Genomic DNA, 27,362 nt, shown 5'->3' with positions numbered 1-27,362 from the left:
TTCGACATGGCAGGAGGGCTTGGGCACCCTCCTGCCTGGATCGTTGTGGGGGGGATTCTGTAACCGGTGTTGTTTTTGACAGACACCGGTTACTGAATCCAGCTTTTAGGCGAAGGACTGGCTCCTCCTTCGCCTAAAAGCTGTTCTGTTGGACGTTTGGGGCTTAGGCGTTTTTTTGGTTCATTATGGCCAAAAAGTGTAGTCGTCGTGGGGATGTACTTGTAGACGTAGTGGTGATCTGGGCGTTTAGTAGAGGCAGGCCATAATCAAAACAAGGACGTTTGTTTTGGTTATGGACACCTTTCCTGCTTCTGCTTTGAACGTTTAAGGACTTAGGCCAAAAAGGGACTTAGATGTTTTTTTTGATTATGCCCCTCCACATGCATAAAATTGTTAAGCTATGCGGACAATATTTCCATCTTTTATTTATTTATTTATTTATTTTTTATAAATTCTTTATTCATTTTTACATCTTACAACAAGTGTTTCAATAAATGACAGTTGAAATTGAATACATCACTTTAATCTCTATCATGTTTAATATTAAATCATAAAATTTACCCCCTCCCTACCATAACCTATGTAATCACATATTTCCTATACCATTTTTTTTATTAATCTAAACATCTAATAAAATTCTAAAATCCCTCCCTCCCTCCCTCCCCCATATTTACATTGTATTTATAATGGAAAAATGGTATCTATTCATTACAATAATTTGTCAATGGCCCCCATATCTCTTTAAATTTTTTATAATTTCCTTTTTGTATGGCTATTGTTCTTTCCATTTTATAAATGTGACATAATGAATTCCACCAAAAACTGTAATTGAGTCTGCTGCAATTCTTCCACTTACTTGTAATATGTTGTATGGCGACTCCTGTCATAATCAATAAAAGCTTATTGTTTGATGACATTTGGCTCTTTGTTCTCATTGACATACCAAATAGAATCGTATCATACGATAAAGTCACAGGATTCTCCAATAAACAATTTATTTAGGTCCAAATTGATTTCCAAAAGGTCAGGATAAAGGGACAATATTATAACAAATGATCTAATGTCCCAATATCAAAATTACAATGCCAACATCTATTAGACTTAGAGCTGTTTAACTTCTGTAATCTAACTGGGGTCCAAAGTGCTCTATGTAAAAGAAAAAAACAGGTTTGTTTCAGATGCGGACACTACATTTCATTCTCCAAGACCAAATTCGTGGCCATTGAGATGCAGAAATTTGATGCTTAATCTCAATGCTCCAAATATCCCTGTCCATTTTTAGGCTTTCTATTTACAAATCCATTTTTCAATTTATATCACTGTGCGGCCTGGTGTTCCAAAAAGTCCACCTGAAAGCATAAAAATTCCAAACTATATTGCGTATTAAGATTTTTCCATTCAGGGAACCCTACCTGAATGGCCTGCTTCAGCTGCAACAATCTAAAGCTTTGTGATTTATTAAGACCATATTTATGTTGTAGCTGTGAAAATTCAAGCAAGTTTACCATTTGAAATAACATCACCTAAAATCCTTATAACTGCTATCATCCAATGCTTCCAGATGACCTTAAATCCGCCAATTTGAATCTTGGAGTTTAACCATATAGTTTGATTCATCGATTTATAGATTGGAATAGATGTTAAATTACTGACATATCGTAAAGTTTTCCATGTATCCATCAATATTCTATTGTCTTTATACAATCTAGGCATTTTGATGCTGAGAACATGACATAAACGTAAAGGGAACATAAGTCGCCATTCCAACCACAACCAGTCTGGGGTATTATCAGTGAGTTCTGGGAGGACCTAATACATACCCTGGCGTAAAATATAGGCTTGATGATACCTATAAAAATTAGGAAAATTTACCCTACCCTCTGTAATTGGTTTTTGTAGAGACACTAGAGAGATTCTAGGAATCTTACCCAGCCAAATAAATTTTGTAATAATACGATTTAATTTTTTATAAAAGGACCCCTGAAAGAACATTGGTATCATTCCCATTTGATAACAAACTACAGGCAAGATCATAATTTTGATAGTTTGAACTCTTCCCCCACCAAGAAAGATGTAAAGGGTTCCATTGCTCACACATTTCTGTTATCTTATGTAATAAAATTTTTTCATTCTCTTTCATTGTGTCTTCCAATGTATTTTTAATCCTAATACCTAAATACTTTATTCCTTCCTCCTTCCATAGAAAGGGAAATAGATTAAACAAGCCTTTTGTACAATGTACATTTAGTGGAAGAACTTCCGATTTGCTTCAATTTATTTTATATCCTGAAAATTTTCCAAATTTTTCTATCAATTCAAGTAAACATGGAATGGATGTTTCTGGATTTCTCAAATGAAGCAGTATTACCATCATTTTACCAATTTCTCAATCAATCGTAAACATTAGGTGAAAAATTGAAAGGACATTTCAGACTGTTGAAAACTGGATGTCAGAATTTAAATTGAAACTTAATCCAGAAAAAACAAAACTCTCTATCGCTTCTCCATTACATACACCTACTGAAACATCTTTGAAACTAAATAACATAATGTATCCAATTCAATCTATCAAAATTTTAGACGTAATTTTAGATCAGAACCTAACCATGCAAGATCAAATGGATGCATTAGTGCGGAAGGTATTTTATACATTATGGAAATTGCATAGTATAAAATCATACATTAATGTATCAATGCTGGTCCAATCTTTGGTATTGAGCCAATTGAATTATTGCAACATAGTGTATTTTGCGGGCACACAAAAGAATCTGTCAAGATCGCGAATAGTACAAGATGCCGCAGTCCATTTAATCTTCAGATTGAAGAAGTTTGAGTACCTGATTGTAAAAACCGCTTAGATAACCTTGATAGGCGGTATATAAAATCCTAATAAACTTGAAACTTGAAGTTTGATCATGTGTCCCCATATTATCGAGAATTTCATTGGTTGTCCGATGAGGCCCATGTTAAATTTAAGTTCAGCTGTGTCTGTTACATAGCCTTATTTGGTTTGTCTTCCAGCTACATAATGGATTCATTCACCATTGCTCACTCTATACCTATGCGAAGATCTCAATCTTTTCAATTTTCCCTCGGTAAAAGGTTGTCATTGCAAAAATTTTAATCAAAGTCTTCTCTCCTTTCAAGCAGCACTCTGGGACAAGCACTTGAAGTCTCTATTATAATAATAATAATAATAACTTTATTCTTGTATACCGCCATACCCAGAAGAGTTATAGGCGGTTCACATCAATTAAAACAGAGTAACAAGCGGTTCAAGACGAAATTGATCAGAGTTGCCAGGGGGGAAGGGGGAGAGGTAGTGAGGGGGGGAGGTTTATTTAGTTAGGAAGGGACATTAAGGATCCTGGTCTTGGAAGAGGGTTTTGAGCATTTTTCTAAAGCCGAGGTAGTTGGGGGCCTTGAGGGCCATTTGGGTTAGCCATGGGTTTAGCTTGGCAGCTTGGAAGGCGAAGGTTTTGTCAAGGAATTTTTTAGAGTGGCATAGTTTTAGGGAGGGGTAGGCGAAGAGTTGAATTCTTCGGGAGTTCTTGATGATGCGATTCAGGAGGAAGTGAGGGATGATGTAGCTTGGGGATAAACCAAACACGGTTTTATAGCAAAAGCAGGCGAATTTGAATAGGACTCTGGATTCCAGTGGTAGCCAGTGGAGTTTGTGATAGAAAGGGGTGACGTGTTCCCATTTTTTCAGGCCGAATATGTGGCGGTCAGCGGTGTTTTGGATCATTTTGAGTCTCCTGATGGTTTTTTTTGTGGAGCTCAAGTAAATAATATTGCAGTAGTCTAGTAAGCTGAGGATGGAGGATTGTACTAGCAGGCGGAATGAGGTGTCGTCAAAATATTTTTTTATGGTGCAGAGTTTCCAGAGCACCGAGATACTTTTTCTGACTGTGATATCAGAAATTTATCAAGGGATAGATGTTTGTCCAGTGTGACTCCCAGTATTTTTAAGGTTTGTTTGAGGGGGAAAACGGATCCTTTTACTTGAATTGTGGTGTCTTTGATTTTGTCTTTGGGGGTCGCTAGGAAGAATTTTGTTTTGTCCGGGTTTAGTTTTAGTCTGTAGGATAAGCATCCAGTGTTCTATCTGGTTGAATATGCTTGAGTTTGGAGTCATATTATCACTTTAGAAAACAATTGAAGACTTATTTGTTTCCTAAGTAGTATCATTCTTAATGTTTATATGGCTTTGAAACTAGTAAGACATACTTCTCTCTAGTGCTAGCAAAAAATGGCAAATCAAAAATATATTAAAAAACAGCACAAATAATTATAAGCATTAGCATGGCTAGTAATAGGAGAAAAATGTACTGTTTGCCTCTGGTTGGAAAATACAACCAAAGCAGTCACAGCAAATGTCTTCACTGTGCTCTGTAGTCTTTGATGGGGGAGGAGCCAGAGATTTCTGTGGATGCAAATTGTTGGGTTTTTAATACCTTTTGAAGGAACGTATGATAAAGGGCTGTGACTCAATGGGGGTTAATAGTGCATTGTCCTATATTCTTTCCCCCCTCCCCAACTCAGCCTGTAGGTGCTGAAGCCCACACTACTGCTCTCAATGCAGTTATTGTGGCAGGGCAGGTGGCAATCCTAACTTGGCAGTGAAAAAGAGAAAATCCACAGGTGCCCACAAATGCAATGAAAAACTAAGAAAATTTGTCAGAAGGATTCAAAAATTGTTTCAATTTGTCAGACAACACCAATCTGTTTAAAAAGAATTTCCAATCACATCTTGATATGTTGCCTGTATACTGTATATTGTACCTTATGACCTGCCAAATGAGTTTTTGGAACATTGCAAGTGTTAAGATGAGCATTATCTCAGTCTCTCAGATTTACCTTAGCAAAGGGTTAGTTTTATGTATTACTATGAGAGGAAGAAATCTCACCAAGTTGGAAACATTACCCTTAGAGAGATTGTGTAAACTTCACTGGGATACCAAGGTGACCTTTTGTTTTAAGATATGTAACTTTTTTTTAAAGATATTAGGAAAGGTCTTAGCAATAATTTCTGCGTCTTGTTCTTTTTCCACAGTTCCCTCCTTTTGCAACAAATGAAATTGGCAGAGTTACAGGCTTTAACAGAAGGGAACTTGGACATGGTGAGTGATAACCTAGAAAAAATAATGAAATCCACAATATTTTTGTATTTATCAAACACTGTTAAATCCTATGCGTGATACAATTCTGAGTAATTTTGTAAATGAATTTGAGAAATATGCTTGTTTGTAATGCTTATTTTATTCATATAGAAACATACAAAACAAAATGACAAACAATATACACATAACTGAAGTGCTGTTCTTGTATTTAAATTACTTTGTTTTTAAGTACAGGTGCCCTGGCAGAGAGAGCCTTGATATCTGTAATTCCTAAAGATTTCCCTTTCACAATAAGAGTCACTGCTGAAGTCCTGGAGAGTAATGGTAAGTACAGGATTCACAATGAAGAAAATACTAATTAGAATATGAATGAGCAAATTTTCATAGTCTGAATCCAGCAAAGGATAGGCTGGAGTAAACTTCAACAGCAACTCCAGTAGTTGGAACCTAAAGACAGTACTGGGTAGACTTCTAAGGTCTATGGCCCAGAAATAACAATGAAAAAAGACATTTAAATGTAATCATGAAATTGTAATGCATGTGATTACAGGGCAGACTGGATGGACCATTCAGTATCTGCCGTCATTTACTATGTTACTATGTTAACTAGATCATGGTTTTACAAGTAAGGTTGTTATACAGTACAGTGGAAACTCAGTTTGCGAGTTAACCCAGTTTGCAAGTGTTTTGCAAGACGAGCAAAACACTCTCGCAAACCTTAAGTCGCAAAACGAGCACTGTCCCGCTAAACGAGCACCCCCCCCCCGCTCGAATCGGCATCGCACCCCCCACCCGCGAATGCCCCTCCATGAGAACCGCATTGCACCCCCCCATGCTGGAAGTGGCATCCGCCCACCCAAACAAGCTCCGTACCCCATCTGCTGCATGCCGGTGCCATTTAAGGAAAGATCCCACCTCTTGCCTGGGCTGGGCTTGAGCATCTGTGCATGCTCAAGGCCTTCTGGCTCTCGTTCTCTCTGAGATCTCCGAGATACAATGGTTCCTGCTAGCACTGTGAGAAGAGTTTCTTCAGGCTTTTACTTCCATCGCTTCCTTAAGAGGTTGGCAACTGGCCATAAAAATCATATTGCCAAAATGACGTTCATATCAAAAGTCTATCTCCCACAGCCCTGAAGTAATTTTTTTTTTTTAATAGTCACAATTGTGTGTGGACTTGGGTGGTGGTACTGGTGTGTATATTTCAGAATCAGAGACACCACTTTGACAGTAAGGGTAGAAGACTGCTTGCTGACAATGTAAACTCACAAATGTTTCCCCGTTGGAATTAACTTTTATACCCAGGCATGTATCTATCTGAAGTTAGTTGATCTACACATTCTTTAAGTACATGAAGGCCTTATATTACATTACATTACATTAGAGATTTCTATTCCGCTATTGCCTTGCGGTTCAAGGCGGATTACCAAAGAATTTCAAAAAAGGTATTACATGAAGAAGATATCTGGTAATTTCTAGAGGAGATAAGGAGTAGATGAGGTTGCTTTGGGGAGTGGAATTGGGAAGGAGCTAGCGGTATTACATCGTTTGCAGGAATTTCTTGAAGAGTTGAGTCTTTATTTCTTTTCTGAATGTTTTGTAGTCTGGGGTCATAATTAATAGATTGGAGATTTGGTTGTCGAGTTTTGCTGCTTGTGTGGCTAGGAGGGTATCATATAGTTTTCTCCGTTTGACTTCTTTGATTGAAGGGTATGTGAATGGAGTGTGGGTTTTCTTATGTCTAGTTGATGTAGTTTGGATGAGACGGTTGTTCAGGTAGGTTGGGCTGTCGCCGTTTATGGTTTTAAATAGTAGTAGAATTATATAGATATATGGTCACATCAACATGGTCACACAATAGTTGAATGAATTTTAATTACTGATGAGGCCTGGAGAATGAGTGACCAGCTACCCTTTCCCTCTCAGAGCTGCAGGAAGGAGAATACAGTCCAAGCTCCTATTACTGACCTATAAGTGTGTTCATTCTACTGCCCCTCAAAATCTTGCTTCTTTTCTCTCTCCTTATACACTACCCAGAAAACTCTGTTCCTCAGATAAGCTGCTCTTAGCTGTACCTTTCTCCTCCATTGCCAATTCCAGACTTCATTCCTTTCAACTAACTGCCCCCTTTGCCTGGATTCAAATTCTGTCACCCCAGTATGGGTAAATATTAGCAGCGTGAAGGACTATTTCATTATCCTAGGACAAGCAGGCAGCATATTCTTAACGTATGGGTGACGTCACCGACAGAGCCCCGGTACGGACATTTTTAACTAGAAAATTCTAGTTGGCCGCACCGCACATGCGCGAGTGCCTTCCCGCCCGACAGAGGAGTGCGTGGTCCCCATTTCATTTGCTTTTATTTTAAAAAAAAAAAACAAAAAAAACTCGTCGAGTTTTCTTATTTTTTCGGCCCGGCCCCGGCAGGGCCTGTTGCCACCATACAGGCCTCCGGCTTCGATTTTGCGGAGGCCGTGTTTCCCTTCATGCCCCCGCAACCGGGCTTTAAGAAGTGCCAGCGGTGTGCACGCCCGATCTCTCTCACCGACCCGTACAATTGGTGCCTGCAGTGCTTGGGTCCAGAGCATCGGGCTGACACCTGCACCCACTGTGCTACTCTTAAAAAAACTCACATTGAAAAATAGGCAGATCCAGCAAAATATTATTTTCGGCACCGGATCTGCCATGGAACCTGCCGCGACGTCGACAGCACCTCAAAAGTCGGCACCGACTACTTCGATGACGCCAGATCCTTCTTCGGGGTCGCTGGCCCCAGGTAAGCCGGCTAAGAAGCCTTCCACTTCCCTTGAGCGCCCTCCTGCCACGGTTGCGACGCCGGTCCTTCCGACACCGCACCGACCCCGCAAACGCTCCGCTCCGATATCAGTGAGTGCCTCGTCATCGGCCTCCTCATCGCCGGAGCGTAGAGCGGCACCTATGGTACCGAAGAAGAAAAAAGCGGTACCGGTGCCTCCCCTGGACGACCGCATCGCGGCCATACTCCAGACCCAATTACAGGAGCAGCTGCAGCAACAACTCCAACAACTGTTGCCGGCACTGCTGGCCCCACACCTTCCGGTGCAGGACCGGTCCGAGCCTCGCACGATCCCATCGGTGTCGACCCCCTCGGTACCACTTAACACTTCCATGCCGGTGCTCTCGGCTGAACCACACCGTTCCCAACCTGTGGTGCAGGCCCGTTCTGATACCGACCCTTCCCGGTACCAGGCACGGCACCGGTCTTCCTCTCCCGGTACCGCCTCGGTACGCTCCGGCAAGTCTCTCTCCAAGACCCGCCATGCCGAGCCCTCCACACCGATGGCCTGCCGTGCGCACCCCGACATCAGGGACCTTGACTTATGGGAAGAATCCCCGCACGGTACCGAGGAAGACGCTTCCTCGACGGACGAGGAACCCTCGACGATTGATACCGGTTCAAAACCTGAACAGTCCTCTTTTACCAAGTTCCTCAGGGAGATGTCGGCTGCTCTTTCCATTCCATTAGAGTCCGACTCTAAAAAGAACCAGGCTTTTCTCGATGCCCTAGACTTTGAGCAACCTCCCAAGGAATTCCTTAAGTTACCCGTCCATGACATCCTACGGGAAACTTTTTACAAAAATTGGGAGAACCCCCTCACTGTTCCCGGGGCCCCTCGCAAACTGGATAGCTTGTACCGGGTCATTCCGATCCCGGGGTTTGACAAGCCTCAATTGCCCCATGAATCTCTCCTGGTGGAGTCCACCTTAAAGAAATCTCAGGGCTCCAGTGTCTATGCCCCCACCCCTCCTGGCAGAGAGGGGAAAACTATGGATAATTTGGCAAGCGCCTTTTCCAGAATGCAATGCTGGCCAACAGGGCAAATAATTACACTTAAACTTCTCCTATATGAAGCATCTGGTGCAACAACTCTCCTCCTTACAAAAATACATTCCTGAACGTAAGGTCCCTCTTTTCCAACAGCAAATTTCCAGTCTGCTCCAACTTCGGAAATTCATGGTATGCTCCATTTATGACTCATTTGAGCTGACCTCTAGAGCATCTGCCATGGCTGTTGCCATGCGGCGTCTGGCCTGGCTGAGAGTTTCTGACCTCGACATTAACCACCAAGACCGCCTGGCTAACGCACCTTGTCTTGGTGACGAACTCTTCGGGGAGTCCCTGGACTCAACCACCCAGAAACTCTCAGCGCACGAGACTAGGTGGGACACTCTGGTCAAACCTAAAAAGAAGACTCCGCCTGCTCGCCCCTAAGACAGCAGTCCTCCTACCAACGCAGGTTCTCGGCCAGACCTCTCAACCCGCCTCAGCAGCAGCCTCGCCGTCCTCGTCACCAGCATCAACCTCAGGCTCGTTCCCAGTCTCATCAGCCTGCCAAGCCTCTCCCTCCATCAAAACCATCTCAACCCTTTTGACTCCTTTCTCCAAGGCATAGCCAGTCTCCCACCATCATTGCCTCTTCCTCAGCCTATCGGAGGACGCCTCCAACTCTTCCTCAGCCGTTGGGAGGTCATCACATCAGACCAATGGGTCCTCAACATCATTCGCCACGGCTATTCTCTCAACTTCCAGACTCTTCCACCAGACAATCCTCCCATAGAGTCTGCTTCCCAATCCCCCCTCCTCCTGCAGGAGGTCCACTCCCTCCTTCTTCTCAACGCCATCGAAGAGGTACCATCAGACCAAAGGGGCCAGGGATTCTACTCCCGCTACTTCCTGGTTCCCAAGAAGACAGGAGACCTCCGTCCCATCCTCGATCTCAGGGACCTCAACAAGTGTCTGGTCAAGGAGAAGTTCAGAATGCTCTCCCTTGCCACGCTTTACCCTCTTCTCTCTCAACACGACTGGCTATGTTCCCTAGACCTCAAAGAGGCCTACACTCACATCCCAATCAATCTGACTTCACGGTGCTACCTCCGATTTCAGGTACAGCACCGTCACTATCAGTACAAAGTGCTACCCTTTGGCCTCGCATCATCGCCCAGGGTATTCACCAAGTGCCTTATTGTGGTGGCGGCCTTCCTCAGGTCTCACAACCTCCAGGTGTTCCCCTACTTGGACGATTGGTTGGTGAAAGCACCTACGTCTCCACTTGTGCTACAAGCCACTCAACACACCATCTCTTTCCTCCATCTCCTGGGGTTCGAGATAAACTACCCCAAGTCGCACCTACTTCCCACAAAGCAACTTCAGTTCATTGGAGCAGTTCTTGACACCACTCTGATGAGGGCGTTTCTCCCCTCCGACCGACAACGGACCCTGCTCCACCTCTGTCATCAGGTGCTCCTTCATCACTCCATCCCAGCTCGGCAGATGATGGTCCTCCTGGGCCACATGGCCTCGACGGTCCATGTGCTTCCTCTGGCGCAACTCCACCTCAGGACACCTCAATGGGCTCTTGCCACCAAATGGTCACAGACCACGGATCCTCTTTCTCATCCCATCTCTGTGACATCGTCTCTTCAGCAATCTCTTCAATGGTGGTTGAACTCCTCCAATCTTTCCAGGGGTCTACTCTTTCATCTACCCCCTCACTCCATGATCATAACCACAGATGCCTCCCCCTATGCGTGGGGAGCTCACCTGGGAGATCTTCTCACCCAGGAACTCTGGACCCCTCAGGAGCGTCAACATCACATCAATTTCCTGGAACTCAGGGCCATGTTCTATGCTCTCAGGGCCTTCAAGCACCTCCTCTACCCACAGGTTCTTCTCCTGTGCACAGACAACCAAGTCGCCATGTACTACATAAACAAATAAGGCGGCACCGGATCTCCCCTCCTTTGTCAGGAGGCCATCCGCATCTGGACCTGGGCCACGGCCCACAGTCTCTTCCTCAAGGCTGTCTACATCCAGGGCGAACAGAACTCCCTGGCCGACAATCTCAGCCGCATCCTTCAACCTCACAAGTGGACTCTGGATCCTCCCACACTCCGCTCCATCTTTGCTCGCTGGGGCACTCCTCAGGTGGACCTCTTTGCAGCTCCTCACAACCATCAGCTGCCCCAGTTCTGTTCCAGACTCTTCTCTCCTCATCGTCTGGCCCCGGATGCATTCCTGCTCGACTGGACGGATTGGTTCCTCTATGCCTTTCCTCCACTGCCTCTGATGTTGCGGACGTTATTCAAACTCCGCAGGGACAGAGCCACCATGATTCTCATCGCCCCTCGGTGGCCTCGCCAACACTGGTTCTCCCTCCTGCTCCAGCTAAGCTCCAGAGAACCCATCCCTCTGCCTGTGTTTCCTACTCTACTTACGCAGCAGCATCAGTCTCTACTACATCCCAATCTGTCCTCGCTCCACCTAAAAGCTTGGTTTCTCTCGGGCTGACCTCTCCAGAGAATCTGTCTCAGCCTGTCCGTCGTATTTTGGATGCCTCCAGGAAACCGGCCACCCTCCAATGTTACCATCAGAAGTGGACCCGGTTCTCCTCTTGGTGTCTACTACATCATCATGATCCCACCTCATTGGCAGTGGAAACTGTACTGGACTATTTGCTCTCTCTGTCCGACGCTGGCCTCAAGTCTACCTCAATCAGAGTCCACCTCAGTGCCATCACTGCGTTTCATGAGCCTATCCTGGGAAAACCTCTCACGGCTCATCCCGTGGTTTCCCGGTTCATGAGAGGCCTTTTCAATGTCAAACCACCTCTGAAGCCTCCTCCAATCGTCTGGGACCTGAATGTGGTTTTATCAGCCCTCATGAAACCCCCATTTGAGCCTCTTGCCACAACTCCGCTCAAATTTCTTACATGGAAGGTGCTTTTCCTCATTGCCATCACCTCTGCCAGGAGGGTTAGTGAACTGCATGCACTTGTTGCCGACCCACCTTTCACTGTTTTTCACCATGACAAGGTGGTTCTGCGTACCCATCCTAAATTCCTTCCCAAGGTGGTCTCGGAATTTCACCTCAACCAGTCCATTGTGTTGCCTGTCTTTTTCCCTAAGCCCCATTCTCATCCTGGGGAACAGGCATTGCACACACTGGACTGTAAGCGTGCCCTTGCTTACTACCTTGACCGTACCAGGGCTCACCGCTCATCTCCTCAGCTCTTTTTGTCCTTCGACCCTAACTGTCTGGGTCGTCCTGTCTCTAAACGGACGCTTTCCAACTGGCTTGCTGCCTGCATTGCGTTCTGTTATGCTCGGGCCGGTCTCTCACTGGAAGGTGCTGTCACGGCCCACAGGGTCAGAGCTATGGCTGCTTCTGTGGCTTTCCTCCGTTCCACGCCCATCGAGGAAATCTGCAAGGCTGCCACTTGGTCCTCAGTTCACACGTTCACTACTGTCTGGATACCTTCTCCAGACGGGATGGGCACTTCGGCCAATCTGTGTTGCACAATTTATTTTCCTAATGGCCAACCATCCCCCCTCCCTCTCTGTTAGCTTGGAGGTCACCCATACGTTAAGAATATGCTGCAGAGAGGGTCACGTGATGCCGGGCGCTTGAACGGACGTGTCTCTCTACAGCTCCGGGCCATGCCGATATAAACCTGCACAATACCCTCCGTAAATTCAGATTTTTTTCTGCTTTTTTCTGCTATATCTTTGTGCCCTTTGCTTGGCTGACTTGGTGGCACGATTCTTTGGAGCGCTTGTACGTGCGATGACCGTAAAAACACAGCGGGGTGTACGGGACAAAGTGAAACAGCAGGAGCCAAAGATGGCGGAAGGCCACGAGGTTCCAATGTTTACACTACAAGAGGCCGCAGTGCAGGAACTCACCCGATCTCTAACCTTGGTGATGGAGGACAAGCTTGCCAAAATACATACATTTATGGAGGATATCAAAGAAAGCCTTGATTCTCATGCGGGTCGTTTGCAGCGTGCAGAAGATCGCGTGGCACGCCAGGAGGATCAGGCTGCTAACTTTGAAGAACGGCTGCGCGCCCTGGAGTCCACTAACAAAACCCTGATGGACTGTGTAGATGACCACGAAAACCGAGGGAGGAGAAAGAATTTGCGATTCATCGGTTTTCCCGCTTCTATCCGAGACGTGGATCTCCGCAAGTGCCTAGAGAGCTGGCTGCTAAAGATTTTGGACCCTACGGATCCGGGCATGTCTATTCAAATCGAGCGGGCGCACCGCGTGGGCCAAAGGCAGGACGTTGAGACGTGGCCGCGCCCTGTGCTCGCCTAGTTCCTTAACTTTGCGGTTAAGGAAAGGATCCTGGCTCACTATCGCAAGGGGGCGGATTTTATCTATGATGAACGCAAAATCTTAATTTTCCAAGATTTTTCCCCCCAAGTTTCCTCCCGGCGCAAAGCGATGGCACCACACTGCAACACCTTGTATCGCCGTAACATCCGAGTATCCCTCCTTTATCCAGCCCGGGCTCGGGTTTTCTATAACAATAAAGTTCATTATCTGGAGACACCTAGAGAGCTGGAGCAATTCGTTCTTCAACTGCCAGCTCCTGTGCATCCTGAATCGGTACCTACCTGACCTCATATGCCGGGGACTTGGATTTTTGCATTGCGGCATGGCCGCATGTGCTCCTCTGTGAGCCTAGCGGTTGGCGGCAGATGGCCTTGATTTTCGCTCCTTAGCCAGCGGCAGTATTGTCCTGGTGGCTGTACCTTGACTTTTATACCTTATTTGCCAGCAGTGCACCAGGAGATTTGTTTCTTTTGTTTGTTCATGCATTTTTCTCTTGGATGAGGCTTTGATGCCGGTTTATCATTAGTTGCCTTTTCTTTTATCATTAGTTGCCTTTTCTTTTATTAAATGCTGACATAAAGCTGCTTTTATGTTATATTGTTCTATGGTATTGTCGGTTATGCCTTTACCCTATGTGTGGGGCATGGCCTGGAGCTGTTATTTGTATTTCATCCTCACTTACTGTTTGTTGTTCTGGGACGCTTGTATGGTTCTGGGGGGAGGGGGGACTGGATTGAATGTGGGGAGGGGAGTGCATGGGGTTTTTGTATGAATGTGTATGTATGGGTTTTGTTTGGGTTCTGTGCTTATGGCTGTCTGGCTCACGTAGATTATTCTCTTGTGCATTTTTGTACTGCTGTCACTCATGTGTGGAGGGGGGATTCGGCTGGGACGTCCCCCGCTCCGTGTTTCTGTAAGTATATGCTTTGCTATGTAACTGTTACCATACATGTAATGCTATGTCTTCTCTGACAGTGACATCCCTCAATGTGGATGGGATCCACTCTCCCATCAAACATGCCAAACTCCTTGCATACCTCTGACGAGAACGCACGGACGTAGCTTTTCTCCAGGAAACACACTTCACAGACGAGGAACATCGTAAACTAAAGCGGGATTGGGTGGGTCAGATTGGCTTTGCTTCTTACAGCTCTAGACAGCGTGGGGTGGCTATCCTCATACATAAACGCATACCGTTTACTGTTCTACAACAGGTCTCGGACCCTGATGGGAGATATGTCTTGCTAGTGGGTGAATTATGGGGCCAGTACATCGTTTTTTGCAATATATATGCCCCTAACACTTATTCGCACGCTTTTTTCTCTCACCTTGTAACTCTCTTGGCCCCCCATGATTCTAGTTTGCTTGTGTTGGGGGGAGACTTCAATGTGCCTGCTAACCCAGCCTTAGATTGCCAGCCAGTGAGAGACGCCCCTAGGGAACATTTCAACAGGGGTGTGAACTACCTCATGGGAGAATTGGGCTTGTTGGATGTTTGGAGAACTCTACACCCCGAAGAGCGTGATTTTTCCTTTTACTCCCACCCCCACCTGTCTTATTCTCGTCTTGATTATTTCCTTGTTTCTGAACTCTGGTTCCCTAAATTTGCCTCGGCCTCCATGCTCGCTCCGACTCTATCTGACCACTCTTTGCTCTCTATCTCTCTTCAGTTTTTGCAGTCCTCCGGTGAACGCACATGGCGTATGTCACCACAGCTTTATACCGATAAGGTATTTCATGAATATTTTTCCAAAAAATGGGAGGAATTTCTTCACACTAATTCTGTCTTGGATGTGGGGCCTGTTGTCTTCTGGGAGGCTGCAAAATCTGTCATGCGTGGTCACATTTTGGCATATTCTTCTGCTCTGAAGAGGCGACGGGAAGGTGAACTCTTCGCCCTTACTCGGGAACTGCAAGAGCTTCGACGGGTACACATCTCCCAACTTACCCCATCGATCAGGGCCTCACTGAAACTATTGAAAGATAAGATCAATCATCTCCTTGACGTGCGAGCCCAACGTAGCATATATTTTTACAAATATAGACTGCATGCCTGGGGTAACAAAACAGGACGTATGTTAGCAAATTTGGTCAGACCACCCAATGCCAAGCACGTCATCACCGGTATTAAGGATAGGACGGGCCACCTACACACTAACCCTACGGATATCGCGGCTCATTTTGTCAGTTTCTATCGAGACCTTTACACGGCCTCCCCGGTTGACTCCCAGGCCCGAGATGATTTTTTCAGGGACCTCCCTCTGCCATCTCTTTCAGAGGAATAGGGGTGGATATTGAACTCCCCCATCACGGGGCAGGAACTACAAATAGCTATTGGTAAACTTACACTCGCAAAAACACCGGGCCCGGACGGTATGGGGCCGGAATTTTACAAATTGTTGCCCCCTGCTGTTTTGCCGACATTGCAATCCTACTACACCGGACTATTGACCGACCTTCCACCTGGGGACACTCATAATCGAGCACACGTTATCCTTCTCCCCAAACCAGGCCGACCCCAGGACCAATTGGGCTCATATCGACCAATTTCCCTTCTCAACCAAGACGTCAAGATTTTAGGTAGTATACTGGCGGCCCATCTTAATACCTTTCTGCCGGAGCTGATCCACGAGGATCAGGTCGGCTTTGTTCCCGGCCAACATGCATCTCTGAATCTTTTAAAGGTTTTGTCGGTTTTGCAGTCATCCCATGCGCCGGGGGACAGGGCCCTTATCGCCAGTCTTGACGTTGAGAAGGCGTTCGATATGGTCTCCTGGGAACATCTTTTTTGGGTCCTGGGGCGTTTTGGCATCACTGGTGATTTTGTTCGGTGGGTGACGGCTCTCTATACCCGACCATCTTCGCAGCTTTTGGTGAATGGGGCATTGTCTGATTCTTTTCCTTTAGGACGTGGCACCCGTCAAGGATGTCCGCTGTCCCCTCTCCTCTTTCTGCTCTCCTTGGAGCCTTTGGCACAACGTATCCGACAAGACTCGTGTCTTGAAGGTCTCCGTGTAGGGACCCATGAATTCCGCATTAGTCTATTTGCGGATGACATGCTTCTTTACGTAAATCATGCTGACACCATTATGCCCCGTCTTATGACACTGATACAAATTTACGGGCGTTTTTCAGGCCTTAAGATCAATTTTGAAAAGACGGAGGCTCTTTTACTTGGGACGTCTGGTGTGCCTCGATGGACTGAGACCCTGGGCGTGGGAGTGGCCCCTGGGAAGCTTAAATACTTGGGAATAATGTTGTATTGCGACCCTAAGCGTTTATACACAGCCAATATTTCCGCCGCGCTTGGTAAGATCAAAACCTTGTGCCATCGGTGGTGAACCTTACCACTGTCCCTTATGGGAAGGGTTGCATTAGTCAAGATGGTACTTTTTCCCAAATTACTGTACCCTATTCAGACTATCCCCGTTTGGGTGTCTTCTTCTGATGAGCGTTCTTATCTTGCCACTATTAGATCTTTTATTTGGCGAGCTGGGGCACCTAGAATCAGTTTTTCTAAACTTTCTCGGGCTAAACAGCACGGTGGCCTGAACATCCCTGACTTACGCATGTACAATGTGGCAGCTTTATTTCGCTGGATACACCCACATTTGGCACCTGATTCCTGTTCTTCTCCCTCGACCCTTTTGGAATCCTGCTGTGCCCCTATCTCCTTTTCCTCTTTTCTCCATGGCTGTTCTGGGGGGGGGGGGGTTCAGCCTTCCCTCTTCTTCTTCTACTTTCTCTTCCTCTTCCTTCCTTCCTTTTCTTTTCTCTTTTCAGAAGGCTTGGGCATGGTGGCGCAAGAAGCAGAATCTGCTACCTGGTTTTTCCCCTTTTGTTTCTCTCCTTCGCAATCCTGATTTCCCCCCTGGCATGAAACGTTTATGGGGTCTGTTAGATCGAGGAGAGCGGGATACAACTGTGGGGGCGGTTCTGGACATGGGAGGGGGGCTCTTTCCCTCTTTCTCTCAGGTGCGGGCGCATTGGGGTCTCCCCTCCCAACTCATTCATACATATTTACAGATACAGCACTATATTACTCCTCAACTAGCTCGCTATGCGAGCCGATGGGAGAGTGGGTCCCTTGATAATATTTTATGGAAACCCCGTCGTCCAGGAATACTATTTCCCGCTGGTATTCTGCGTGTAGAGACCACCAACCTGAGTTGGGTTTGGTGACACTAGCTAGGGACTGGTCCTCCAAGCTGGGAAGAACTGTCACTGTTCAGGATTTGCATATGTTCTTTCAGAACATTTATACCTTGGTTAAAGCAGTCTCTCTTCAGGAGACACAGTTTTAAATCCTCCATAGAACATATATAACAAGAACTCATGGGGTGCTCATGCACTTATGGACCGATGCTCTCTGCACTCGCTGTTCACAAAGCCCTGGTACCTTTCTCCATACCTTTTTTGACTGTCCAACTCTCACGATGTAGGGCCGGGTTCATCACTGCCTTGAATCGGTCCTTCAATATACTTTTGAATGGAACTGTGTGGCGCTTCTGCTAGGGGATGTCCAAGATTTGATACAACAAGGTGTAGACCAGGGGTGCCCACACTTTTTGGGCTTGCGAGCTACTTTTTAAATGACCAAGTCACAATGATCTACCAACAATAAAATTTTAAAAAAACACAACGCACACTGTACGCATAGAAAATGTTAATCATCATTCCTATTCCAGGGTTTTCAAAGAGGTCAAAGCAGATGACTCTATGCACTATCACTTCAGTAACAACCATACAAAAATAGACAAATATACTCCCTCCCTTTTTACTAAACCACGTTAGCAGTTTTTAGTGCAGGGAGCTGCGCTGAATGCCCAGCGCTGCTCTCGACACTCCTAGGCTCCCTGCGCTAAAAACCTCTATTGCGGTTTAGTAAAAGGGGACCTTAGTGTAAAATATAGACAGCAGATATAAATTCAGACACATTTTGATCACAAAATTTAAAATAAAATCATTTTCCCTACCTTGTCTGGTGATTTCATGAGTCTCTGGTTGCACTTTCTTCTTCTGACTGTGCATACAATCTTTCTTCCCTTCTTTTAGCCTGTATGCTTCTTCTCCTCCAGACCTCATTTCTTCCCCCAACTTTTCCTTCCTCTTCCCTGCCCTTTCTTTCTCTCTGCCTCCCTTTCATTTTTTTCTGTTTCTCTTCTTTCCTTCTGTCTCCCTGCCTGCCCTTTTTCTTTCTTTCTCCCTGCCCTCCCCCAAGCCACTGCCACTGCCATTGCCATCGGGGACCAGGACCCAAACGCCACCAATAACAGGCCCCAAGCTCTCCCTGCTTCGGCCAACCAGCATTCCTCTCCCTGACGTCAATTCTGCCATCGGGAAGAGGAAGGCTGATCAGCCCAAGATCGCGATCGACCTATTAGGGGAAATGCTGCCGGGTCCTGCCTTCGCGGAAACAGAAAGTAGGCAGGACCCGGCAGGAAGAAGAACAAATGCTTGTCTCCCGCATTAGCCCGTAGCGAACGCTTGCTTCAGGGCTCTCAACATGTGCGCGCCGGCTTCCCTTCTCCCCTCCCCCCCCCGGACATAACTTCCTGTTTCGGAGGGAAGAGAAGAGAAGCCGGCACGCACATGTTGAGAGCCCTGAAGCAAGCGTTCGCTACGGGCTAATGCGGGAGACAAGCATTTGTTCTTCTTCCTGCCGGGTCCTGCCTACTTTCTGTTTCCGCGAAGGCAGGACCCAGTTTTTTGTTCAGCAGCGGCAGATGACAGCTGGGCGGATCGCCCAGCTAAAAGGCCCTAGGGAGAAAGAAAACTGAAGAGGAAGGCTGATCGGCCCGTAGATCAGGACGGCAACACGAGTCTATCACAGAGCCCGGGATAGGCTCCGCGATCGACTCGCGTTGCCTTCCTGAGCTACTGGTCGATCGCGATCGACGCGTTGGGCACCCCTGGTGTAGACCTTCCAGCCCAGAAATTCGTCTTGCATGCTGTTCTTCTGGGCAAAAAACTTGTTTTGCAACAATGGTCTACTGCAGAGGCCCCTGCCTTCAGTCTATGGCTTGCCAGAATGAGGATGCAGGCCAGATTTGAACGCGATACTTATTCCTCCAGAACTCAAGCTGTGTGGATTACTTATTGCGCACTATGGGACTGTTTTTTGGCTTTGCACCCACCTGCAACTACACCTTCCTGACTTTTGTGTATTCCTGAGGCAGACTTTGAAATGGAAGGCTTGGGTTCTCGTTTTCACATTTCACATTTGACCTACTGTAATTTGCTTTCCTCTTTTGAGTTATGTTTATTTTTTGGCAGCTCTGTTGAGCCTCGGTTAATGCGTGCAATGTCTGCTTTGGGTTTGAATGGGAGTATGTGTGTGAGTAGAGGAATGTCTGTGAGTTCGTATGTTGATCTGTGAGATTGCATTGGTGAATCATTTGGGGATTCACAGGTTTCTCTCTATTTCTTTGTTAAGTAAAAACTGGGCAAGTGTGAACCATGTTCTTTTTTGTACCATCATTATTGCTATTGTTCTGCGAATTCTATTTGTTCATTTCAATGAGCTGGTTTTCCGCTGTTCTGCAACCTGTACATGGTTTTGATTGCCTAATAAATATGATATTACAAAAAAAAAATAAAAAAATATGCTGCCTGCTTGTCCTGGGATAAAGCACAGTTACTTACCGTAACAGGTGTTATCCAGGGACAGCAGGCAGATATTCTTACGTCCCACCCTCCTCCCCGGGTTGGCTTCTTAGCTGGCTTATCTTAACTGGGGACCACGCACTCCTCCGTCGGGCGGGAAGGCACTCGCGCATGCGCGGTGCGGCCAACTAGAACTTTCTAGTTAAAAATGTCCGTACCGGGGCTCCGTCGGTGATGTCACCCATACGTTAAGAATATCTGCCTGCTGTCCCTGGATAACACCTGTTAAGGTAAGTAACTATGCTTTTTGTCTAGTTTAAAAAAAATAAATTGTGATAGAATGACTTTCTTTTTGGACAGTGTTTCAACTTAGGAAAATTAAGCTGGCTTTATAGTTGATGGCTCTCTGAAAACACTGACCCAATATTTCCTCCTCCTACATGCTAAATGTGAATATCTGTCCTTTTTTTGTTTGGAGAATTAATTATACCTTTGCACAGGTGAATGGATGAGCATTTATTCCTTCTTTATTTTTCCGATGTTCTATATGTGGGGAACTATAAAAAGTCAGAAACTGAAGTTCACATTCTTTAACAATAACTTGTGTAGCTATCAAAAACCTTAATTTATATTTTCAATTTCCCTGTTTGCTTTTTTTTCTCTTAAGTATTGTTCATATTAAATCATGTGAGTAATATGTGACTTCTCATTCTGCAATTGTAAATCCTGTAGGATCATCCTCCATGGCTTCTGCATGTGGTGGAAGTTTGGCCTTAATGGATGCAGGTATAGTAGGCGATATGACAAATTATCTTACATGTAAATTAATTCATGCTTTTTTTTTTTTTAATTCTTTATTCATTTTTAAGCTTTCATCACGTGTACAAAATTCATATTAACAATATTAAATAGACCATTTGAACATCTTATCAGTATACTTTATAAACATAAAAGCAACCCTCCCCCGCCCTCCCTCTAAGCCAGGGGTCTCTAAGTTCCTCCTTGAGGGCTGCAATCCAGTCGGGTTTTCAGGATTTCCCCAATGAATATGCATGACATCTATGTGCATGCACTGCTTTCAATGCATATTCATTGGGGAAATCCTGAAAACCCGACTGGATTGCGGCCCTCAAGGAGGGACTTTGAGATCCCTGCTCTAAGCCCATTATTAATTGTAAGATCATAAACCCTCCAATAGAAACCCTCCCCCCTCCCAACACTAAATGGTGTATAATTAATAGAAAAATGGCATTTAATCATGACAAAAAGATGTTAGTGGCTCCCATATTTTTATAAAATTTTTATAATTTCCATTCTGTACTGCCAGTGATCTTTCCATTCTATATAGGTGACACAACGAATTCCTGTCATGATCAATAAAAATTTATTGTTACACGATGATATCTGACTCTTTTTTCTCAGACATTCCCTCTCACTCCTTATCCCATTCATAGCTTTTACTGCTCTGGTTTGGATGCTATGGCGAATTGTACAATACTGGATTACTCTCCTTGTTTACCAATTATTATGTACTTTCGCTGTATCTCAGTTTAAAGACTGTTGTTTTGTTCTACTATAATCCTAATAAAAATTTTGAACTAAATAAAAACACCAATTTATTTGATCCCAGATTGAATTCCAAAAGGCTAAGATATGAGGATCCAAAGTCCCTACATCAAGATTACAATGCCGGCATCTATTAGACAAGGAACTATTTAATTTTTGTAATCTAACTGGGGTCCAAAAAGCTCTATATAAAAGAAAAAACCAAGTTTGTCTCATAGATGCATTGTACATCTTACATCTTACATTGTACATAAAGGCATTGTACATCTTATTCTCCAAGACCAAATTTGTGGCCATTGAGATGCTGAAATCTGATGTTTAATCTCAATGCTCCAAATATCCAAATTAATTCATGCCTTTATGATGATAAACATTATCAGCTGTGATATATTTAAAATATTTGTATGCTATTGCTTTTTTTTCCTCTTATCACAATCATTAGGGGTCCCAATTTCATCTAGTGTGGCTGGTGTGGCAATAGGTCTGATTTCAAGAGTCAATCCTGAGAAGGAAGGAGAAATTGAGGATTATCGCTTGCTGACAGATATCTTGGTGCGTACAGTTTTTTGTACTGTCACATTCTTTTCTCCTATAGAAAGCTATCTTATTTTTCTTGGCACAGAATGGTTTTCACACAAAAAAAACCCACCTCTGTTCCTCTTTTATGCACCACCTTTGTACGCAATATTCTGAAATCTGAGTCTGTATTAGTGCAGTCTACTAAACTACTGTGATCTTATTTAAAAAATAAACCCAAATTTGAGACTAAGGCAGAGAAAATCAGCTCTCTATAAAGTTGGCTTGATAATATTGTATTTTCAGTTTGAATTATTTCCTTATATTTGTTTGTATTATCTTAATCTGTTATAAGTTGTAACAAATTAATAAATTTATAAATAATAAAAAATAAAATAAACCCAGTAATTGGAGCTTGCCCTAATTAGGCTCATGCTTCTGTAAACCCTTAATTAACAGCCATTAGTTTTCTGCCTTCTCCACCCTATCCTCACCATTTTTATTCTCTTACTCTCTTCCCCACTGCAACATATTAGACTTAGCCCTTGATAATAGACCTCATATAATGACAACTTCTAGTGCAATGTGTCTAGTGGTCCTGGAACTATAGGTTCTATATCTCAACTCGCAAGTTGCTTGTAGAAAACTGTCTATCATGTTTTCAATTCTACCTTCTTCCCAGGGAGCTGCTCCTGCCCCCTCAGTTTGTTTTCTGTAAGCAAGTTGCTCAGAAGTGCTTCTGATCTGCTCTATAGTTTTATTATTTTTAGGTATTTTTTTTCTCTGTGTTCATTTGGAGGCTTGGTGCCTAGAGGTTCCTACTTGTTGGGGATCCCTCTGCCTGGGAGAAGGCATAGACCTGTGTGGCAGAGGTCTGCTGCTAGCAGGATCAGCCCTTGGGGACACCTAGCTAGCTAGCCTTCTTTTTTATATTTTAGCTGCTCGCATCCCTGATTTATTCAGGCTATTTGGCTTCTTCCCAGCTTGGCAGGGGCTAATAATTTGCTGGCTGCGTGGTCCTCCCCTCATTCGCGGCAAGGCTTTTTTGGGGTTGAGGCTGTCTGACCTCGGCCCAACTGGCAGCCAGAAGATCAGGTTCATCCAGCGAATCAGTGAGGCAGTTCTTCTCCATTTGTTCCACCTGAAATCCTATGCTGAGGCAGACAGGCAGGCACCGCATGGCGCAGTGAGTAAGGCTATTATAACCTATGGAGAACATCGGGGGGGGGGGGGGAGTTCTCCAAAACTCATTTTTGAAGGTTTCTGCAGCCAGAGCCTAGGTCCCACACCTTTAAAACCCTTTTCCCTAAATTTTTTTTTTACTTTCAGGGTAGTCTCTATGAGCTATTTTTGGCGTGATTTTTCTGATGGTGGCCATCTTGGATATTAAACAATCTTTTTTTTCTGAAGCCTCCATCTGCCTCAAAACCTCTTGATTTTGCTTAAGATCAGAAGGAACTTTACGATTGATAACAGATGTACATTATGCAAATACTAGAGCATCTGCAATTTTCGATGGTAGGTATATCATTGTGGAATAATTTGACAGGTTTATTACAAATGCTTCCTGATATCCAGAGATTCAAAAAGGTTTTGAAAACTACTTTGTTCATGGAAGCTTATACTTGATTGGATTGTGTTATTGCCTGAGGTAGATATCAGATAAATTATGTTTTATTATTTTAATGTTTGTATGTTAGATTATAATTGTTTGTATTTTTGTAAATCACTTAGGTTTAAGAGGTCCAGGCGATTTTTTAAATAAATAAAATAGACAGGAATGGATTCATCAGGTCTTATCTCTATATCATGCCAAGTTTGTGCTGGATGGTCAGCAGGGAGTATCCAGGTCCTGTTTGTGACAGAGTGTGCTGGGGAGGGGTGGAAGCCTTGGGCTCAGCCTCCTAAGAGTTCTCCAAGGCTGGGGATCTGCAGGAGGTGCATTCCTAGAAGAGACCCTTTCTAGTGCAATAGGTGAGACATTCTAGACAAGTGTTTGGTTGTGTTCCCATGGCTGCATGCCATCTGCAGAAGGAATCCACTCTGGAATTTTCTGTGTATCTGTTGTACTTCACTGGGCTCCTTAGCTCCATCTACAGCCTTTCCCTTCTGCACGCGTGCGAGCAGGCGTGTGTTTTGCTCTCCATTTTATTATTTTATTTGGTGCTATCTAGTCTTTCCAAGACTCCCTTGAGCCCCTTCGGGATGTTTCCTTCTTGGGCTTGATGCTCAAGACGGTCTTTTTTTGTTGCTGTTCCACCAGTGAGGCATGTCTCCAGATTTCAGGCTCTTTCTTGCTGTGAACCTCCGGATCTTGAAGAAGGGGATTTCCTTGTGCACGGTTCCTTCCTCTCTGCCGATGATGGTTTTAGCTTTCCATGTTAATCAGGGAATCCGTTTGCCTGTTTTTCAGCCTACTGATTCAAAGACACAGGATTGTGTTTTGAGGAACTTAGATATGCATAGAGTGCTTCTTCGCTATCTGGAGGTCACAAATAAGTTTTGTCTTTCTGATGATTTGTTTGTGCTGATTCATTCTGTCAAGTGGAGTGCTCTGGCTTATAAGGCTACAATTTCCAGAAGGATCTGTGAAGCCCTTTCGTCAGCCTACATTCTTTCTGGGAAACAGTCTCCTGTTTCCATCAAGGCATATTCTTCTAGATAAGTGGCTTCTTTGTGGGCCAAAACTAGTGCTGTCTCACTTGAGATTTGCATGACAGCAACGTGGTCCTCTCTCCTATGTTTGCCCAGATTTACAGAGTGGATGTGGCAGTGAGACAGGACTCTGCCTTTGGGTTCTTAGTCTTGAGGTGCAGTAAACCCACCCTAGCTTTTTGGGGACTGCTTTTGTATGTCCCACTTGTCTAGAATGTCTCACCTATTGCACTGGAAAAGGAGATTATGCACTTAACCCTGATAAACCCTTTTCAGTAGGTAGCTGAGACATTCTAGACTCCTGCCATGCCCTTTCTGCACCTGACTACTTCTCAATTTGTTTCATGTGTCTCCAAGTTCGAAACTAGGATGCCAGTCAGCCGTTGGAGGCTGGGGAGTATACTGTGTATATACAGTATAGATAGATATATTCCTCTTTTCAGTGGGAGTAGTTTCTGAGTGCCCTTGTGGTTTTTAACAACTGTTCGCAGCCAATATTCTCATGTTACTCCATTGAGCAGAACAGTTACTTATAGCCTTGATTGTTATGGGTATCTCTACTTCATGTTGGTTTGATGGCTGTCGGTGCTTGGGTACTAACTGTAGGTGGAGTTAAGGAGCTCAGTGAAGTACAGAGGAGGCACAGAGAAAAATTCCTTCTGCAGATGGCATGTGGTCATGGGGACTCTACCCACTTGTCTAGAATGTGTCACCTATCTACTGGGAAAGAGCTTACCAGGGTAAGTACATAATCTTTTAACTTCCTCCAACTTTCCCACAACCCTTTTATGTTTTTACCAGCATCACACTTTGCATATCCTTCTTCTATTTCTCCAGAATCGTGATCTGGTAGCTTGGGATTCCCACCTGTGAAAATATTATACCTGCTTGTCCTCGGAGGAGGCAAAGAAATTTATGCAGCAGGTATATATTTTCACAACCCTCCCACCTCCCGTATTTGGCAACTTAGCTTTGTTACAGAACTACAGGTCCTATGAATTGATGTTGGGCGGGAAGGCATGAGCACAAGCATGGTACAGGTAGTGCCTTAAAATTTAAAGTAATCAAAATGAAAAACCCAGAGGTAGAACACCTCAAAATCAAATTCTATAATAGTTCTTCAAGTGCGCACTGAAGGTGAAGCAGAATCCCCTCACACAATTGTATCACTATAAATAATAATTTAGTGATGTGGAAGTCCTCAGTGTGAGTTGCATAAGTCAGAAAAACGCAAAGCGTTCAATACTTATCTCATGCATGAGCACAAGGCTCAATGCAGCACACCATCACAGGATCTTCCTAGTGCGTAATGATAATAATAGTGTAGGGTGTAAACCCATTCAAATAATAATATAAACAAGAAAATAATAATGGAATGAGTGGAGGAACTCAAAAGTGCTACAACACTTTACAACCTACTAAGAGTACAAAAATGAAAAACTTATATTGTGCTGGAAAATGTTGCCATAAGGGAATTTGCAGCTCCCGGTTCTATGACCACCCCTTCATCAGAAACCTCCAAATTGCTGCTTGAACAATAACTCTCAGTTTTAAAGTAGAATTTTCAGCAGAGCAAAACTTGCATGCTGAGCTGGGCAGCATATGAAATTCACTTATGACAACATTTTTCAGCACAAGATAAGAATACAGGTAAGTATTTTTGCTTTTCCTGTTTTTAAAGATGGCTGTTGTGATTCAGGCTTCTAAATTATCTTTTACTTTGGCAGGGGATTGAAGATTATAATGGTGATATGGACTTCAAAATGGCAGGCACAAGCAAAGGAATAACTGCGTTACAGGTATATTTTGCTTTGTTAATTTCATTATTATGAGAAAGTCACTGGGCTAATACACTTCATTTTTTATAGTTTAGCCTGCAATATTTTTCATCCTTGTGGAATTCTGGCCCCCTCTTAGAGCAACAGTGATATTTGCCTTCATTGTCAACTATGCAAGAGTGTTTCCTACTTGAATCTTCTCTACATTTTCTGGTCCAACTGTTGGAATTAGTTGTTTTGGCTTAAGAGCATGGATTGTGTTTTTCTCCAGTGCTGTCTGCTTTGCTGTTTCTTGGCATTTGGGTCTCCTTGATGGGGGCTTTTAATGCAGTCTATATGGTGTAAGTTTTGTCACGAGGAGCAGGTCCACAAATTTCTTCTTGGTATATTGATTTGTTTATAGTTATGGGTGGTATTTTTTTTTCTTTTTTCTTTTTTGCTAGGCAGACATTAAAATACCAGGACTACCTTTGAAAATTGTAATGGAAGCCATTCAGCAAGCTACAGGTATCCACATCACGCCGTCCATTTTATTTTATTCTTAATTTTAAGATATTTAGGGGTGTGAAGTTTTACTGCAATAAATGCTTGCTTAATTTTAAATGTATTGTACAGCATAATGACATGTTTAAAAGCAGATTCTAGTTAAGTCAGGATTTGTAAACTCATCTGCATATGGCTGTCATTCTAACATGCTGCATTCTTACTTCATTTGCATGTTTTCATTAGCAAATGAAGGTCTCAGTTTAGCATAAAGTGTAACTTCAGGGGTAACATTTTATACATTTCCTCCAGGGTCATCTGCAAAAAGCTTGGCATTTTTTAAATCTACACACCAAGTTACTTTGCATATAAACATTTGACATCAATAGCCAATTAAAGAAGCCCATCATCAGCTCTTATTCTCATCTAGTCAGAGCAGTTGCATTCATTCTCTCTTCTGATCAGAAACCAATTAATGGA

At 44.1% G+C, this 27,362-nt stretch overlaps 1 protein-coding gene across 2 annotated transcripts in view; it reads left to right on the top strand.

The window, feature by feature from the left end:
* Nucleotides 1-27,362, top strand: part of PNPT1 (polyribonucleotide nucleotidyltransferase 1) — a 149,201-nt gene that overhangs the window by 85,197 nt on the left and 36,642 nt on the right. For both annotated transcript variants that reach the window (XM_033938048.1, XM_033938049.1), the window contains exons 16-21: nucleotides 5,057-5,123; nucleotides 5,358-5,447; nucleotides 20,617-20,670; nucleotides 21,893-22,002; nucleotides 26,349-26,420; nucleotides 26,843-26,906. In XM_033938048.1, coding sequence (XP_033793939.1) covers nucleotides 5,057-5,123; nucleotides 5,358-5,447; nucleotides 20,617-20,670; nucleotides 21,893-22,002; nucleotides 26,349-26,420; nucleotides 26,843-26,906 — 457 coding nt within the window. The remainder of the gene's footprint in view (nucleotides 1-5,056; nucleotides 5,124-5,357; nucleotides 5,448-20,616; nucleotides 20,671-21,892; nucleotides 22,003-26,348; nucleotides 26,421-26,842; nucleotides 26,907-27,362) is intronic.

This window comes from Geotrypetes seraphini, chromosome 3 (genome assembly GCF_902459505.1).
Source record: "Geotrypetes seraphini chromosome 3, aGeoSer1.1, whole genome shotgun sequence".
Taxonomy (NCBI): Eukaryota; Metazoa; Chordata; class Amphibia; order Gymnophiona; family Dermophiidae; genus Geotrypetes; species Geotrypetes seraphini.
Note: the sequence above shows the minus strand (reverse complement) of the source record. Positions and strands in the feature narration are given on the sequence as shown.